General features: G+C 46.3%; 1 protein-coding gene across 6 annotated transcripts in view; it reads left to right on the top strand.

Annotated features, from left to right (window-relative positions):
* The window catches only part of LOC145357985 (importin subunit alpha-7), a 153,793-nt gene that overhangs the window by 37,153 nt on the left and 98,906 nt on the right, over window positions 1–17,734 (top strand). For all 6 annotated transcript variants that reach the window (XR_013889409.1, XR_013889408.1, XM_080211637.1 and 3 more), the window contains exon 4: window positions 9,761–9,860. Coding sequence is in view for 4 of the 6 variants with exons in the window: in XM_080211637.1 (XP_080067763.1) it covers window positions 9,761–9,860 (100 nt within the window). In the remaining 2 variants the exon portion in view is untranslated. The remainder of the gene's footprint in view (window positions 1–9,760; window positions 9,861–17,734) is intronic.

Genomic DNA, 17,734 nt, shown 5'->3' with positions numbered 1-17,734 from the left:
AAGAGAGTGGCTAGAGTGAATGTTGGACCCTTGGAGGACAAGAGGGGGGATTTAGCGGTGAGAACGAGGAAATGGCTGAGGCTTTAAATAAGTTTTTTGTGTCAGTCTTCACAGAGGAGGACACATTTAGCTTACCGAATATTAAAGACAGAGGGATGGTAGGAGATAAGGTCCTTAATGCAATTACTGTCACTAGAGATGTAGTGATTGGGCTAGGTGGCCTACTCCTGACAAAAACGGTTGACGATGGGCGAGCCGTTGATGTCATCTATATGCTGAAGGTAGACAAGTCCCTGGGACCGGATGGAGTGCATCCCAGGGTTCTGAAAGAAATGGCAGAAATAATAGCGGATGCCTTAGTAATTATTTATCAAAATTCGCTGGACTCTGGGGAAGTGCCAGAGGATTGGAAAACAGCTAATGTTACGCCACTGTTTAAAAACGGTAGCAGACAAAAGGCAGGGAATTATAAGTTGGTTAGCTCAACGTCCATAGTTGGAAAAATGTTAGAATCCATCATCAAAGAAGAAATAGCAAGACACCTAGAAGAGAACAGTTTGATCAAGCAAACGCAGCACGGATTCGTTAAGGGGAAGTCGTGTTTAACGAATTTATTGGATTTCTATGAGGATGTGACTAGTGTGGTAGACAGAGGGGAACCGGTGGATGTGTTTTTAGATTTCCAGAAGGCGTTCAATAAGGTGCCTCACATAAGGTTGCTGCAGAAGGTTAGGGTACACAGAGTTGGGGGTAAAGTGTTAACATGGATTAAGGATTGGTTATCTAACAGGAAGCAGAGACTTGGAATCAATGGGTGCTTTTCTGATTGGCAGTTGGCGACTAGTGGAGTGCCGCAGGGATCGGTGCTGGGGCCTCAACTGTTTACCATTTACATAGATGATCTGGAGGAGGGGGCTGAGTGTAGGGTAACAAAATTTGCTGATGACACAAGGATGAGTGGAAAAACGAATTGTGTGGACGGTGCAGAAAGTCTGCAGAGAGATCTGGATAGGCTGAGTGAGTGGGCGAGGACCTGGCAGATGGAGTATAACGTTAGCAAATGTGAGGTTATCCACTTTGGTAGAAATAATAGTAGGAGGGATTATTATTTAAAGGGCGAAAAGCTGCAGCATGCTACAGTGCAGAGGGACCTGGGGGTTCCTTCTGCACGAATTGCAAAAACCCAGTCTGCAGGAGCAGCAGGTGATCAAGAAGGCAAATGGAATGTTGGCCTTTATAGCGAGGGGGATAGAATATAAAAGCAGGGAGGTCTTGCTGCAACTGTACAGGGCACTGGTGAGGCCGCAGCTGGAATAGCGTGTGCAGTTTTGGTCCCCGAATTTGCGAAAGGGTATATTGGCCTTGGAGGGAGTATAGAGAAGGTTCACCAGGCTGATACCGGAGATGAGGGGGTTAGCTTATGAGGAGAGATCAAATAGACTGGGTCTGTACTCGTTAGAGTTTAGAAGGCTGAGGGGAGATCTTATAGAGACGTATAAGATAATGAAGGGGCTAGATAGGGTAGAGGTAGAGAGATTCTTTCTGCTTAGAAAGGATAGCAGAATTAGAGGGCACAGCCTCAAAATAGTCGGGGGGGCTGTTTAGAACGGAGTTGAGGAGGAACGATTTCACTCAGAGGGTGGTGAATCTCTGGAATTCTCTGCCCATTGAAGTGGTGGAGGCTACCTCGTTGAATATGTTTAAGCCACAAGTAGATAGATTTCTGATAGGCAAGGGAATTAAGGGTTATGGGCAGATAGCGGGAAAGTGGAACACTTCAGATCAGCCATGATCTTATTGAATGGCGGGGCAGGCTCGAAGGACTAGGTGGCCTACTCCTGACAAAAACGGTTGACGATGGGCGAGCCGTTGATGTCATCTATATGGATTTCAGAGAGGCGTTTGACAAAGTACCTCACGGTAGGCTCGTAGAAAAGGTTAAGGCACGTGGGATACAAGGACAGGTAGCTAGATGGATTGAAAACTGGCTGGGCAATGGCAGACAGAGAGTAGTAGTGGAAGGGTCCTTTTCTGGCTGGAGGTCAGTCACCAGTGGTGTGCCGCAGGGCTCAGTACTGGGACCTCCTCTTTGTAATATATATAAACGACTTGGAAGAGGGCGTACGTGGTGTGATCAGCAAGTTTGCGGGTGATACCAACATGGCAGGATTGGCGGATAATGAGGAAGATTGTCAGGTGACACAGCAGGATATAGATAGGTTGGTATATTGGGCAGATAGATGGCAGATGGAATTTAATCCTGACAAATGCGAGGTGATGCATTTTGGAAGGAATAATGCAGGGAGGAGTTACATGATAAAAGGTAGACCGATTAAGAGTATAGAAATACAGAGGGACCTGGGAGTGCAGGTGCACAAGTCTCTGAAGGTGTCAACGCAGGTAGAGAAGGTTGTGAAGAAAGCTTATGGAATGCTAGCCGTTATAGGAAGGGGTTTAGAGTATAAGAGCTGTCGTCTAATGCTTCAGTTGTACAGAACGTTGGTTAGACCGCATTTGGAGTACTGCGTCCAGTTCTGGTCACCTTACTACTGGAAGGACGTGGAGACCCTGGAGAGGGTGCAGAGGAGGTTTACCAGGATGTTGCCTGGCATGGAAGGACTGAGTTACGAGGAAAGATTGGAAAAACTGGGGCTCTTCGCCTTAGAAAGATGGAGATTAAGGGGGGATCTGACAGAGGTGTGTAAAATAATGAAGGGAATAGATAGAGTCAACAGTGGTAGGCTTTTCCCTAGATTGGGGACAACTATTACGAGAGGTCACGATCTAAGGGTGAGGGGGGAGAAGTATAATTTGGATACTAGAGGAAGGTTTTTCACGCAGAGGGTCGTGAGGGTATGGAACGCGCTACCAACTAAGGTGGTGGAGGCAGGCACATTGGACTTGTTTAAAGTTTACTTAGACACATGAGCGAAACAGGGATGGAGGGTTATAGTAGACGGTATTAAAAAGGGTCAGAGCCTCGGGACGACACTGGAAATGTAATATTACATGTTAATGTTTTGTCTCTTTTAATCCACAGGTGTCGGTCCACCTTGTTGTCAAACGAGGGGCATGCACACGGTGGGTCGTGCGTGGGCTGCTCTTGGAGGTTTCGAGAGTGGCCTAGTACTTTGTGTCGTTGTGTGTGCTTAATCCTGGACCAGCAGACGGGCACCACAACAGCTCAGTGACTATCACTGCTAGCTGTGCAGATGCATAGATTTGGGCCTGTGTCTGTGGGAGTTTGCGCATTCTCCCTGTGGTTGTGTGGGTTTCCTCCGGGTGCTCCGGTTTCCTCCCACACCCCAAAGGTGTGCTCTTAGGCTGATTGGTGCACCAAGTTGACCCTACACTATTCTCCCCTGAATCTGGCTACATTAGGAGTACCATTCACATACACATGGGGCAGGGTAGGTGTTGGAAAATGCTTTGTTGAAATGGCGGCGTGGGCTCGTTGGGCCGAAGGGCCTGTTTCCCGTGCTGGGTTGTTCTTTGTTCCTGCTCCTATTTCTTATGTTCTTGTATTAGTCCAGTAGCCTCCTCTGAACTGCTTCTAATGCATACGCGTTTTTCCTTAAATAAGGCAACAGCAGTACTATGCACAGTACTCCAAACATGACCCTGTACAACTGAAGCATACCTGCATACTACCAGCCTTTTGTGATTCATGCACTAGAACATCTGGGTCCCTCTAACTCTCAAACTTTGCAATCTCTCACTGTTTAGATAATATGCTTCTTTATTCTTCCTTCCAAAATGGGCAATTTCACATTTTCCCACATCATACCCCACTTCCCAGATATTTGCCCATTCTGAATATCAGAATTGTCACAGTGCAGAATGACGCCGTTTAGCTCATATCGGCATAGGCTGTCCAGATGAGTATTATGACTTGGTGTCATTCCCTTGCTTTTTCCCCATACCTCCTATACATTGTTTCCACTCAAATAAACATCTAAAGCCCCCTTGAATGCTTCAATTTAATCTGCCTTCACCTCGCTTTTGGGTGGAGCATTCCAGACCCGAACCACTCGTGTGAAAAAGTTTTTTTCACATATCACAGTTACCGCTTTTGCAAATCGTTTTAAGCCTGTACCCTCTTTTTCTTGACCTTTTACCAGCAGTAACAGTTTCTCCCTATCTACTCTGTCCAGCACCCTCATGATTTTGAACATCTCTATTAAATCTCCTCTTAGCCAACTTTAAGGGCATTCAAATGGTCGTTGGATAGACATATGGATAATATTGGAATAGTTTAGGTTAGAGGGTCATTAGGTTGGTTCCACTGGTCGGCGCAACATCGAGGGCCGAAGGGCCTGTACTGCGCTGTAATGTCTTGTGTTCTATGTTCTTAGCCACCTTCTGTCCAAAGAGTCTCAACCTCTCCAATCTATCCTCATAAGTGAAGTTTCTCATCTCTGGAACCATTCTTGTGAACCTGTTCTCACTCTGTCCAGTGCGTTCACATCATCCCTATTGTGTGGTGCCAAGAACCATCCACAATATTCCAAGTATGGTCTAACTGGCGTCTTGTAGAAGCTTGGCTCTTCTGACATGTCTACCTTTTTCCTTAACCATGGTTCCCCCCAAACCCCGTGGTTGACAGGGCACCCAAACCATGTTCAGCCCATTTCCCGCATCTTTGTCCTCACCCCTTTTCCTTCCTCCCAGAATCATGATAGGGTCCCCTAGTCCTCAATTTCCACCCTGGCAGCCTCTGCGTTCAAAGGATCATCCTCTGCTGTTTATTTGAATTCCAACATGGTGTGTCACCAAAGACATTATCTTTTGTTCACCCCCTGCCATCCTCCTCCTCACTCCTTTCAGGTGAAGCAATATTTCACTTGCACTTCCTTCATTTTGGTCTGTTGTATTCATTACTCCTAATGTGGTCTCCTCAGACTGAGTGACTGACTTGTAGGACAGTTTTGTCTCGCCCGCAAGCATGAACCCAGACTTCCTGTAGTTTTAACTCAGTATCTTGATCTTTTGACGACATGTCTGCTCTTGGTCTGCTGCAATGTTCCAGTGAAGTCCAGTACAGATTGGAAGGGCGGCATCTCGTCTTAACATAAGAACGTAAGAAGTAGGAGCAGGAGTAGGCCATCTAGCCCCTCGAGCCCGCCCCGTCACTCAACAAGATCATGGCTGATCTGAAGTGGATCAGTTCCACTTTCCTGCTTTCTCCCCATCACCCTTAATTCCCTTGTCTATCAGAAACCTATCTACCCGTGACTTAAATATATTCAGCGAGGTAGTTTCCACATTTCAATGGGCGGAGAATTCCAGAGACTCACCACCCTTTGAGTGAAGAAGTTCCTCCTCAACTCCGATCTAAACTGCAGCACCGCCCCCCCCCCCCCCCCCCCGCCCCTTATTTTGAGGCTGTGCCCTCTAGTTCTGCTATCCTTTCTAAGCGGGAAGAATCTCTCTACCTCTACCCTATCTAGCCCCTTCATTATCTTATATGTCTCTATAAGATCCCCCCCTCAGCCTTCTAAACTCCAATGAGTGCAAACTCAGTCTATTCAATCTCTCCTCATAGGCTAGCCTGCTCATCTCCGGCATCAGCCTGGTGAACCTTCTCTGCAGCCCGTCTAAGGCCAATGTATCCTTTCGCAAATGCAGTGACCAAAATTGCACACAGTACTCCAGTTGCAGCAAGACCTCCCTTTTATATTCTATCCCCCTCGCTATAAAGGCCAACATCCCATTCGCCTTCTTGATCACCTGCTGCACCTGCAGACTGGGTTTTTTGCGATTCGTGCAGAAGGACCCCCAGGACCCTCTGCACCATAGCATGATGCAGCTTTTCGCCCTTTAAATAATAATTCCTCCTACTATTATTTCTGCCAAAGTGGATAACCTCACACTTGCTAACATGCCATCTGCCAGGTCCTCGCCCACTCACTCAGCCTATCTAGATCTCTCTGCAGACTTTCCGCGCCTTCCATGCAATTTGCTTTTCCACTCATCTTCGTGTCATCAGCAAATTTCGTTACCCTGCACTCAGCCCCCTCCTCCAGATTGTCTTCCGATTGAACATGTGACAATCCTTGGGACCCAACAGTGAGTCCAACAACTTTAGACAGTGATCTTTGTCCTTCGTCGTAACCGCTTTGTCAGACATGTCAGACCACCAAACTGTTGTGGTAACATTGGGAAAAGCATTAGACAGGAAATCACAGATGCATGTGATAAAGGAACGTCTGTGATTATGGGCGTCTTTAATCTGCATATAAATTGGAAGAGTCAAATTAGTTACAGTACAAGAGAGGAGGAATTTCTGGAGTGTATACGTAATGGTTTTCTAGAGCAATATGTTGAGGAACCTGCAAGGGAGCAGGCCATCTTGGGCTGGGTGTTGTGCAATGAGAAAGGATGAGATGGCAGTCTAGTTGTGGGAGAACCCTTGGGAACGAGTGATCCTAATATGTAGAATTCTTTTATCAAGGTGGATACTGATGTAACTGATTCTGAGGCCAGGTAACTATGATAATATGGGGCATGAATTAGCCATGATGGATTGGGAAATATTACTGAAAGGAAAGACATTGGACAGGCAATGGCAGGCATTTAAAGAATGAATAAGTGAACTCCAGAAGTAGTTTATTTCTGTTTGGTGCAAGAGTGATGTGGAGATGCTGGCATTGGACTGGGGTGAGCACAGTAAGAAGTCTCTCAACACCAGGTTAAAGTCCAACAGGTTTGTTTGGTAGCACCAGATAAACCTGTTGGACTTTAACCTGGTGTTGTGAGACTTCTTACAGTGCAAGAATGGTCAGGGAATTGTGGGCATACCGTGGCTTACAAGGGAAATTAGAGAAAGTATCAGATTCAAAGAAACTTAGAGCATTACAGTGCAGTACAGTCCCTTCAGCCCTCAGTGATGTGCCAAGCTATGTCCAATCCCAAGATCAAGCTATCCCACTCTCTATAATTCTGGTGTGCTCCATGCGCCTATCCAATAATCACTTGAAAGTTTCCAAAGTGTCCGACTCCACTATCACAGCAGGCAGTCTATTCCACACCCCAACTAGTCTCTGAGTGAAGAATCTATCTCTCCTATATCCCCCACCATGAACCTTAAAGTTATGCCCCCTAGTAACAGCTACATCCATCCAAGGAAATAGTTCCTCATCATCTTATAAACCTCTATTAAGTCGCCTTCCAACCTCCTCTGTTCCAAAGAGAAAAGCCCAAGCTCCCTCAACCTTTCCTCATAAGACCTACCCTCCAAACCTGGCAGCATCCTGGTAAATCTCCTCTGCAGTCTCTCCAATGCTGCCACATCCTTCTTATAGTGAGGTGACCAGAACTGAACACAGTATTCCAAATGTGGTCTCACCAACATCTGGTATAGTTGCAGTACAACCCCGTGGCTCTTAAACTCAAATCCCCTGTTAATAAACGCCGACATGCTATAAGCCTTCTTCACGGCTCTATCCACTTGAGTGGGAACCTTCAGAGATCTGTGGCTACGAACCCAAGACCTCTCTGTTCCTCCACATTCCTCAGAACCCTGCCGTTGACCCTGTAATCTGCATTCAAGTTTGTCCTACCAAAATGAATCACCTCACACTTAATCAGGGTTAAACTCCATCTGCTACTTTTCAGCCCAGCTCTGCATCCTATGAATGTCTGTTTGCAGCCTGCAAGAGCCCTGCACCTCATCCGCTACTCCACCAATCTTGGTGTCATCAGCAAATTTACTAACCCACCCTTCAGCCCCCTCTTCCAAGTCATTGATAAAAATCACAAATAGCAGAGGACCCAGCACTGATCCCTGTGGTACACTGCTGGTAACTGGCCTCCAGTCTGAAAATTTTCCTTCCATCACCACTCTCTGTCTTCTATGATACAGCCAGTTACTTATCCAATCGGCCAAATTTCCTTCTATCCCACATATCCTTATCTTCTTTGTGAGCCTACCATGGGGAACCTTATCAAACGCCTTACTAAAATCCATGTATACGATACTAACTGTTCTACTTTCGTCCACACACTTAGTTACCTCCTCAAAGAATTCAATCAAATTTGTGAGGCAGGACTTACCCCTCACGAAACCGTGCTGACTATCCTGGATTAAACTGCATCTTTCCAAATGGTCATAAATCCTATCTCTCAAGACCCTTTCCATTAACTTACCGACCACTGAAGTAAGACTAACTGGCCTATAATTACCAGGGTCATTTCTATTTCCTTTCTTGAAGAGAGAGAGGAGCAACATTCGCCACTCTCCAGTCTTTGGACTCTGGCATAGTTCCTACAGACTGGAGGGTAGCGAATATAAACCCGCTATTCAAAAAGAGAGGTAGAGAGAAAACATGGTCCAATAAACCAGTGAGCCTAACTTCGGTACTGGGGAAGTTGCTATGAGTTTTTTTACCAAGGACTTCATAGCTCGGCATTTGGAAGGCAGTGGATTAAAGTTTTTTTTAAGGTTTATTTATTACTGTCAAGGTTAGGCTTACATTAACACTGTAGTGAAGTTACAGTGAAAATCCCTGGATGCCACATTCCAGTGTCTGTTTGGGTACGCTGAGGGAGAATTTAGCATGGCCAATGCACCTAACGAGCACATCTTTTGAAGTGTGGCAGGAAACACACACAGACATGGGGAGAACGTGCAGATTCTGCACAGATAGTGACCCAAGCCGTGATTGAACCTGGCCCTCTAGTGCTGTGAGGCAGCAGTGCTAACCACTGTGCCATCCCGTGATTTCCCTTTTGTAAATCCATGCTGACTTCGTCTGACTATTGCTATAATCGGACAAAGTCAGCATGGACTTACAAAAGGGAAGTGGTACTTGACGAATCTATTGGAATTTTTGAGAATGTAACCAGTAGAATTGACTGAGGAGAACCAATGCGTATGGTTTATTTAGACTTTCAAATATAGAAATCTGGTTAGCAGTTAGAAAGCAGAGTTGGCATAAATGGGTCTTTTTCTGATTGGCAGTCAGTGACTAGTGGGGTTCTGTAGGGCTTTGTGCTAGGACCCCAACTTTTCACATAACATATTAATGATTGGGAAGAGGGAACTGAATGCATTATCTCCAGATTTGCAGATGATACAAAGTTGGGTGGAAGGATGAACTGTGAGGAGGATGCAGAGGTGCTTCAGTGTGATTTGGACAGACTGTGTGTGTGAGCATCTGCATGTCAGATGCAGTATAATATGGGTAAATGTGAGGGTATCCACTTTGGTAGCACGATAACAAGTCTCACAACCCCAGGTTAATATGATCACCTGATGAAGGAGCAGAGCTCCAAAAACTCGTGATGCCAAATAAAGCTGTTGGACTTTAATCTGGTGTTGTGAGACTTCTTACTGTGCCCACCCTAGTCAAATGCCAGCATGTCCACAATTTTAGTAACAATAATAGCCAGACAGATTATTCTTGAATGGATGTAAATTGAAAGAGATGGATATTCAATGAGACCTTGGGGTCCTTGTGCATCAGTCACTGAAAGTGAGCGTGCAGATGCAGCTCACAGTACAGTGTAAACTTCATCACATTTCTCCCCTTCTTTAATTCTGAAGAAGGGCCTTATGGATTTGAAATGTAATTTTGTTTCTCTTCACAGATGCTGCCAAATCTTCCCAGTCTTTCAGTATTTTTTGCTTATTTCAACTTTTTAAAGTCTGCAGTATTTTGCTTTTGTATCATAATTGCATTCCTGTTAAATATTTATGAATTGATGGATTGTTACAAAGAAATGATGCTATTTATATCTTATTGTATTTTCAATTCAGGAGGGTGTGATCTCAAGGGAAATGGTACAGATGCTTTTCTCTGATGATACTGAGCAGCAGCTAGCTACCACGCAAAAATTTCGAAAATTGCTTTCTAAAGGTAATAAAACGTCAACTGAAAAATCAAAGGAAATGACGATATCAAAAATTGCTAATCAAACAATTGCTTTCAGGACAATGGCCCTTCTGAAATTATATATTCTTTGAGGGTCTTAAAATGGAAATCTGGTTACGTTTCATTTAAAGATTCTTTGTTTTGACTAACCCACGTGGTTAACCAAAGGTTGGGATCAGAACCAATAATGCTCATATTTACTTAACCAAACAGATGCCACACACAGTACTAAAACAGAACATGGTGAAAATACTCAGCATGTATGGCAGCATCTGAATAAGTATCGTACAGTTCAAAATGTTAACTGTTTCCACAGGCATTCCCACATCATGTCCACAGATTCTGCCAGACCTGCTGTGCTTTTCCAGCATTTTCTGTTTTAAATCAGATTTCCGGTATCCCCAGTATTTTGTTTTTATTTTAGTGCCACACGTAGTATTGTCCAAATGTTTTCTCTGAAATTACAGCTTTCATGATCATGAGGTTTATGGCACAGGAGGAAGCATTCCAATTATTGTGTTCTTTGCACTAACATTCCAAAACTGCTTCACTGACTTCCGAATAAATTTTAACCATTTTTAGACCACTGATTTTGTTTGCACTTAGAATTGTGGCAAACACTCCTGTTAATCCATTTTAATAAAACGTTCTACTGTTATTGCTGGTACTTGTTCAGCTGACAGAATGGGAGTTGCTTTTAAATGGCATGGCCTGCATTAGGACATCAACTTAGATGTTTATTTTTGCTTTTATTAATATTTGCAGAATGATACTTAGAAATCTAACTAAGAGGTAGGGTGAGTTAATTGTTCGTTGTATTTAAATGACAGTTAATTCTTGCTGACTAGAATTCTGAACTTTCTGCTTGTATGAATCAATTATAAATTAATGCTGCTTCTGATTAAATTTTAACTTTTAATTATATTCTTTTAAGATAAATAACATAAAAAAAGTAGAAGCAGCTGTTGATTATTTGGACATTAAGTCAGTCCATAAGATAATGGTTGATCTGATTGTGGTTTCTCTTCCAATATCCCGCTCTTCCCGTGTCTTCCCCACACAATGCTGAACTCCCTTATCGATTAAAATTTAACTTGGGCAAAATAAATTCAATGACTTGGTTTCCACTGTTCTCTGTGAAAGAGAATTCCAAAAGCCAACAACTTCCAGAGAAAAATATCCTCCTCGCCTCTATCTTGAGGACAAAGTCAAGTATGTGATTGCGCTAGAAATGGTGCAGAGGAGATTCACCAGGAACAAAACAGAGACATTGGAAAATCTCAGCAGGTCTGACAGCATCTGTGGAGAGAGAGTAGAGCCAACATTGCAAGTCTAGGGGCCCAATTTTAAACAGGCGCGAAAACGTGATAAAGTCTGGTGTGAGGCCATTAACGCGATCCGCACCCGCGGCTGCACAGATAATCATTTTAACAAAACCTAGGAATGGTGGCAATCCACTTCGCGCCCAAAATGGGTGCAACGGCGATTTAAATGCATTTGCATGCATTTCAGTTGAATTAATGAACTGCCCACCCAACTTTATCAGCATTTCCCCCTTTACCAATCCAGAACCGTGCCCTAATGGACCTGCTAAATAAAAGCCTGAATCGGGCACTTCAGTGAGGGTTGGCGAAGAGGTAAGTGCATGGCATCCGACAGCTCTCCGCTACTCAGGTGGACTTCAACCCAGATAAATGTGTAGTGGTCCATTTTGGCAGGTCAAATGGGATGAACATAGAACATTACAGCGCAGAACAGGCCCTTCGGCCCACGATGTTGCGCCGACCAGTTAAAAAAACAATGACCCACTAACCTAAACCAATCCCTTTTCGTCCATAAACCTATCCACGGATCTCTTAAACGCCCCCAAACTAGGCGCATTTACAACTGCAGCAGGCAGGGCATTCCAATCCCTCACCACCCTCTCGGTAAAGAACCTACCCCTGACATCCGTCCTATAACTACCCCCCCTTAATTTAAAGCCATGCCCCCTCGTGCTAGATTTCTCCATCAGAGGAAAAAGGCTATCACTATCCACCCTATCTAAACCTCTAATCATCTTATATGTTTCAATAAGATCCCCTCTTAGCCGCCTTCTTTCCAGCGAAAACAACCCCAAATCCCTCAGTCTCTCCTCATAGGACCTCCCCTCCATACCAGGCAACATCCTGGTAAACCTCTTCTGCACCCTCTCCAAAGCCTCCACATCCTTCCTGTAATGTGGGGACCAGAACTGCACACAGTACTCCAAGTGCGGCCGCACCAGAGTTGTGTACAGTTGCAACATAACGCTGCGCCTCCTAAATTCAATCCCCCTACCAATAAACGCCAAGACACCGTATGCCTTCTTAACAACCTTATCTACTTGATTCCCAACTTTCAGGGATCTCTGTACACATACACCTAGATCCCTCTGCTCATCCACACTATTCAAAGTCCTCCCGTTAGCCCTATACTCAACACATCTGTTATTCCTACCAAAGTGAATCACCTCACACTTCTCCGCATTAAACTCCATCCGCCACCTCTCGGCCCAGCTCTGCAACCTGTCTAAGTCTTCCTGCAAACTATGACACCCTTCCTCACTATCTACCACACCTCCGACTTTGGTGTCATCAGCAAATTTACTAATCCACCCAGCTATACCCTCATCCAGATCATTAATAAAAATTACAAACAGCAGTGGCCCCAAAACAGATCCCTGAGGCACACCACTCGTAACCGAACTCCATGATGAATATTTACCATCAACCACCACCCTCTGTCTCCTATCCGCTAGCCAATTCCTGATCCAATTCCCTAGATCACCCCCAATCCCATACATCTGCATTTTCTGCAGAAGCCTACTATGGTGAACCTTATCAAACGCCTTACTAAAATCCATATACACCACGTCCACTGCCTTACCCCCATCCACCTCTTTGGTCAGGAGTATAATCTCAAGGAGTATAATCTCAAGGAGTATAATCTCAAGGAGTATAATCTCAAGGATAAGACTCTTAGCAGTGTAGAGGACCAGAAGGACCTTGGGGTCCGGGTCCATAGGACTCTTAAATCAGCCTCGCAGGTAGAGGATGTGGTTAAGAAGGCATATGGTGTACAGGCCTTCATCAATCAAAGGATTGAGTTTAGGAGTTGGGAGATAATGCTGCAGCTTTATAAGACCCGAGTCAGACCCCACTTGGAGTACTATGCTCAGTTCTGGTCGCCTCATTACAGGAGGGATGTGGAAGCTATTGAAAGGGTGCAGAGGAGATTTACAATAATGTTGCCTGGATTGGGTGGCATGCCTTATGAGGATAGGTTGAGGGATCTTGGTCTTTTCTCCTTGGAGAGACGAAGGATGAGAAGTGACCTGATAGAGGTGTATAAGATGTTGAGAGGTATTGATCGGGTGGATTCTCAGAGGCTTTTTCCCAGGGCTGAAATGGTCGCTGTGAGAGGACACAGGTTTAAGGTGCTGGGGAGTAGGTACAGAGGAGATGTCAGGGGTAAGTTTTTCACTCAGAGGGTGGTGGGTGAGTGGAATCGGCTGCCGTCGGTGGTGGTGGAGGCAAATTCGATAGGGTCTTTTAAGAGACTTCTGGATGAGTACATGGGACTTAATAGGATTGAGGGTTATAGGTAAGCCTAGTAGGTAGGGATATGATCAACGCAACTTGTGGGCCGAAGGGCCTGTTTGTGTTGTCATTTTTTTTCTGAGAGAGTGATCATTGTATGGTGGAGTTTCTGTTGCAGATGGAGGAGGAGAAAGTGGGTTCCCGGACACGTGTCCTTTGTTTGAATAGAGGGGAGTATGGTAGGATGAGAGAAGAATTGGCGAATGTGGACTGGGGGAGCGCGTTGGAAGGTAGGTCTGCTGAGGAGCAGTGGAGGATCTTTAAGGAGATCTTTCTTGGTGCTCAGCAGAAATTTATTCCGATGGTTAAAAAGGACAGTAGGAAGAGAGGTAATAAGCCGTGGATAACGAAGGAGGTGAAGGAAAGTGTTAAATTAAAAGCGGAGGAATTTAGAGTAGCTAAGAGCAGTGGGCGAGAAGAGGATTGGGAAAGGTTTAAATGTCAACAAAGATTGACAAAAAAGTTGATAAAGGAGGGTAGAAGAAGCTATGAAGCTGGGCTAGCGCTTAATATAAAAAAGGATAGCAAGAGTTTTTATAAATATATAAAAAGGAAGAGGCTGGCTAGGGTGAACGTTGGTCCCTTAGCGGATGAGAAAGGGGACCTAGTGGTAGGGGATGGGGATATGGCTAAGGTCTTGAATAACTTTTTTGTTTCTGTCTTCACGGAGGAGGACGTGAATAATTTGCCGGGTGTTAGCGATGGAAAGGTGGTAGGACTGGAGGGTCTTAATGACATTACTGTTACTAGAGAGGTGGTGCGCGACAGACTGGAGGGGCTGATTGTGGACAAGTCCCCAGGACCGGATGGAATGCATCCGAGGGTTCTGAAAGAAATGGCGGAGGTGATAGTGGATGCCTTGGTGGTTATTTTCCAGACGTCGCTGGATTCCGGGGAAGTGCCGGAGGATTGGAAAACGGCTAATGTTACGCCGTTGTTTAAGAAGGGTGCCAGGCAAAAGGCGGGGAATTACAGGCCGGTTAGTTTAACGTCTGTGGTAGGTAAAATGTTAGAATCCGTCATTAAGGAGGAAATTGCGAGGCATCTTGAAGGGAATTGCTTGATAGGGCAGACGCAACACGGTTTCATTAAAGGGAAGTCGTGTCTGACAAATTTACTGGAGTTCTATGAGGATGTGTCTAGGGCGGTGGATAGAGGAGAGCCGGTGGATGTGGTCTTTCTGGATTTTCAGAAGGCGTTTGATAAGGTACCTCACAAGAGGTTACTGCAGAAGGTCAGAGGACATGGAGTTGGGGGTAGGGTGTTAGCGTGGATAGAGGATTGGTTGTCAAATAGGAGGCAGAGAGTGGGGGTCAATGGGTGCTATTCGGATTGGCGGTTGGTGACTAGTGGGGTGCCCCAGGGGTCGGTGCTGGGGCCTCAGCTATTTACCATTTATATAGATGATCTGGAGGAGGGAACCGAGTGTAGGGTGTCGAAATTTGCTGATGACACCAAGATTGGGGGAAAGGCAAATTGTGCGGAGGGTGTGGAGAGTCTGCAGAAGGATCTAGATAGGCTGGGCGAATGGGCCAGGAAATGGCAAATGGAATTTAATGTTGGCAAGTGTGAGGTGGTCCACTTTGGTAGGAAGAATGGTAGGAAGGACTATTACTTACGGGGCGAAAAACTGCAGCAGGCGACGGTGCAGAGGGACCTCGGGGTCCTTGTGCATGAGTCGCAAAAACCCAGCCTGCAGGTGCAGCAGGTGGTCAGGAAGGCGAATGGGATGCTGGCCTTCATAGCAAGGGGGATTGAATATAAAAGTAGGGAGGTCTTGCTGCAGCTGTATAGGGCATTGGTGAGGCCGCAGCTGGAGTACTGTGTGCAGTTTTGGGCGCCGCACCTGCGCAAGGATATTTTGGCCTTGGAGGGAGTGCAGAGGAGGTTTACTAGGCTGATACCGGAGTTGAGGGGGTTGAGCTATGAGGAGAGGCTGAATAAACTAGGCTTGTACTCGTTAGAGTTTAGAAGAATGAGGGGAGATCTCATTGAGACGTATAAGATGATGAATGGGATGGATAGGATAGAGGTGGAAAGACTCTTCCCGCTCAAAAAAGACAGTAGGACTAGGGGGCACAGCCTCAAGATAAAGGGGGGGCGGTTCAGAACGGAGTTGAGGAGGAACTTCTTCACTCAAAGGGTGGTGAATCTCTGGAATTCTCTGCCCGTTGAAGTGGTGGAGGCTGCCTCGCTAAATATTTTTAAGAAGCGGGTTGATGGGTTTTTGATAAGAGAGGGGATTAAGGGTTATGGGGAGAGGGCGGGAAAGTGGAACTGAGCCACGACAGATCAGCCATGATCTTATTGAATGGCGGGGCAGGCTCGAAGGGCCAGATGGCCTACTCCTGCCCCTATTTCTTATGTTCTTATGTTCTTATGTTCTTTCTATGTTCTACTCACGGTGTCCTGTTGTGGCTATTTTCTGCCTCGGGTCGGTGGCGGCTATGTGAGTGTGTGGGGGGTGCGCGGCGGGTAGCGGACAGTGGGGGCAGTTGCAGTGCACAATCTCTGATGTTTTGCAACACGGACGCGGGTCTCAGCACTGACCTCGGGTTTTGCAGTACTGCTGGATCCTAGCATCTTAGCTCACTTCAAGCTAAAGGATTTGCACAAAGCCCTTGCAAATGACACTGCTGCAGCCTCTCAACTTTATCAAGAACTGTGATTGTGTGGAGCATGTGGCTGGGCGGATTAGGGGGCATGAGGGGGCTGTGATTGTCGATGTGCTAGGGGCAAGCAGCATTGCATGACTTCCACATTTGTTCATCTCCACCCCAGACCCACCTTTCAGAGTGATGAGATGGCTTTTGCAATGTAACCAATTGATCTTGCTATTCTTTGGCTGCTGCTGGAGCTGAGGAGGAGGAACTGGAGGAAGAATTGCGGGCCCAGGAGGGAGACGACTATCAGAGGCAGGAGGTGGTCGTCATTCACTTAGAGTGGGGGCATTGGAGAAGGAGGGAGCAGAGACCTCGGCAGTTCCTTGTATGAGTGTTCTTCGAGGAGATGTTGGACACTGTGTGCCACCGATGTCTCTGACTCCGAAAGGATAATGTGCGACACTTATTCAACCTGTTACAGGACCTGGCGCCTAGGGGCGGAAGGAGGGGGGGTGTCATTCGCTCTCAGTGGCTGTCAGATTGATGGCTGCTCTGAACTTTTATGCAACTGGCGCCTTCTGGAGCCCAAGTGGAGATGTCTGTGACATCTCCCAATCTTCAGTCCGCACGTGTGTCAAGCAGGTCAGTGAAGCCCTGTATGCCCGGGCTGGGCAGTACATCAAATTCAACCGGGACCAGGCCCATCAGGAAGCCCAGGCTGCAGGGTTCGCTGCAGTTGCGAGGATGCCGAATGTGCAGGGGGCGGTCAACTGCACCCATGTTGCGCTCAGAGCCCCCCTACAGAATCGACAACAATTTGTTAATAGGAAGGGGTTCCACTCCCTGAATGTACATATCGTGTGACTACAATATGATCATCATGCACGTTTGCGCCAGACATCCAGACAGCATGCATGACAGTTTCATTGTAAGGAGCTCGGACATCCCGCAAGCATTTGAGGAGGAATCCAGGTTGCGGGGGTGACTCCTGGGTGATATGGATTACCCGCTTTGGACATGGTTCATGATGCCTGTGCGGAGACCCGCAAAAATGAGGCCCATGTAGCCACCCGTGCAACAGTAGAGAGTTGCATTGGGCTCCTCGAGATGCGATTCCGGTGCCGAGACTGATCTAGAGGGTGCCGAGACTGATCTAGAGGGGCGCTCCAGTATAACCCCCTGATCTCCTCTTGCATTGTGGTGGTTGCTGTGCCTTGTACAATCTGGCTCTGCAGCGAGGTGACCTCTTGGAGGAGGAAGAGGATGTGGAGGATGACCAATAAGAGGAGGATGAGAACACCTTGGAACACCAGCCTGGTGGTTGAGGGCTGGCATCTCAGCTGTGGTATGCGAGGGTGGCTAGGGAGGCTCTGATAACCAGGTAGTTTAGCCACTAGGGTATGGTGATTGTGGGTTTGGATCCACATGCATGCTAGCAGCTGGGCCCATGCTTGTCTAGTGGGTAAGGGATCCAAAGCCCCCATACGGGCCCTGGGATGGGTGGGTTGGAGGGCGAGAAGTCATCACTCATGGGGTACGAGAGACCAATGGCTTCCTTTTCTCAGTGACACTGCATTGAGGGGCCACCCAAATTGATATCACCATAAGGCATCCATTGGGTGATTGTCAATGGAGC

The sequence above is a fragment of the Carcharhinus amblyrhynchos genome, chromosome 24 (genome assembly GCF_965287045.1).
Source record: "Carcharhinus amblyrhynchos chromosome 24, sCarAmb.v2.hapA, whole genome shotgun sequence".
NCBI classification, from domain to species: Eukaryota; Metazoa; Chordata; class Chondrichthyes; order Carcharhiniformes; family Carcharhinidae; genus Carcharhinus; species Carcharhinus amblyrhynchos.
This window is presented reverse-complemented; position numbering and strand designations above follow the sequence as displayed.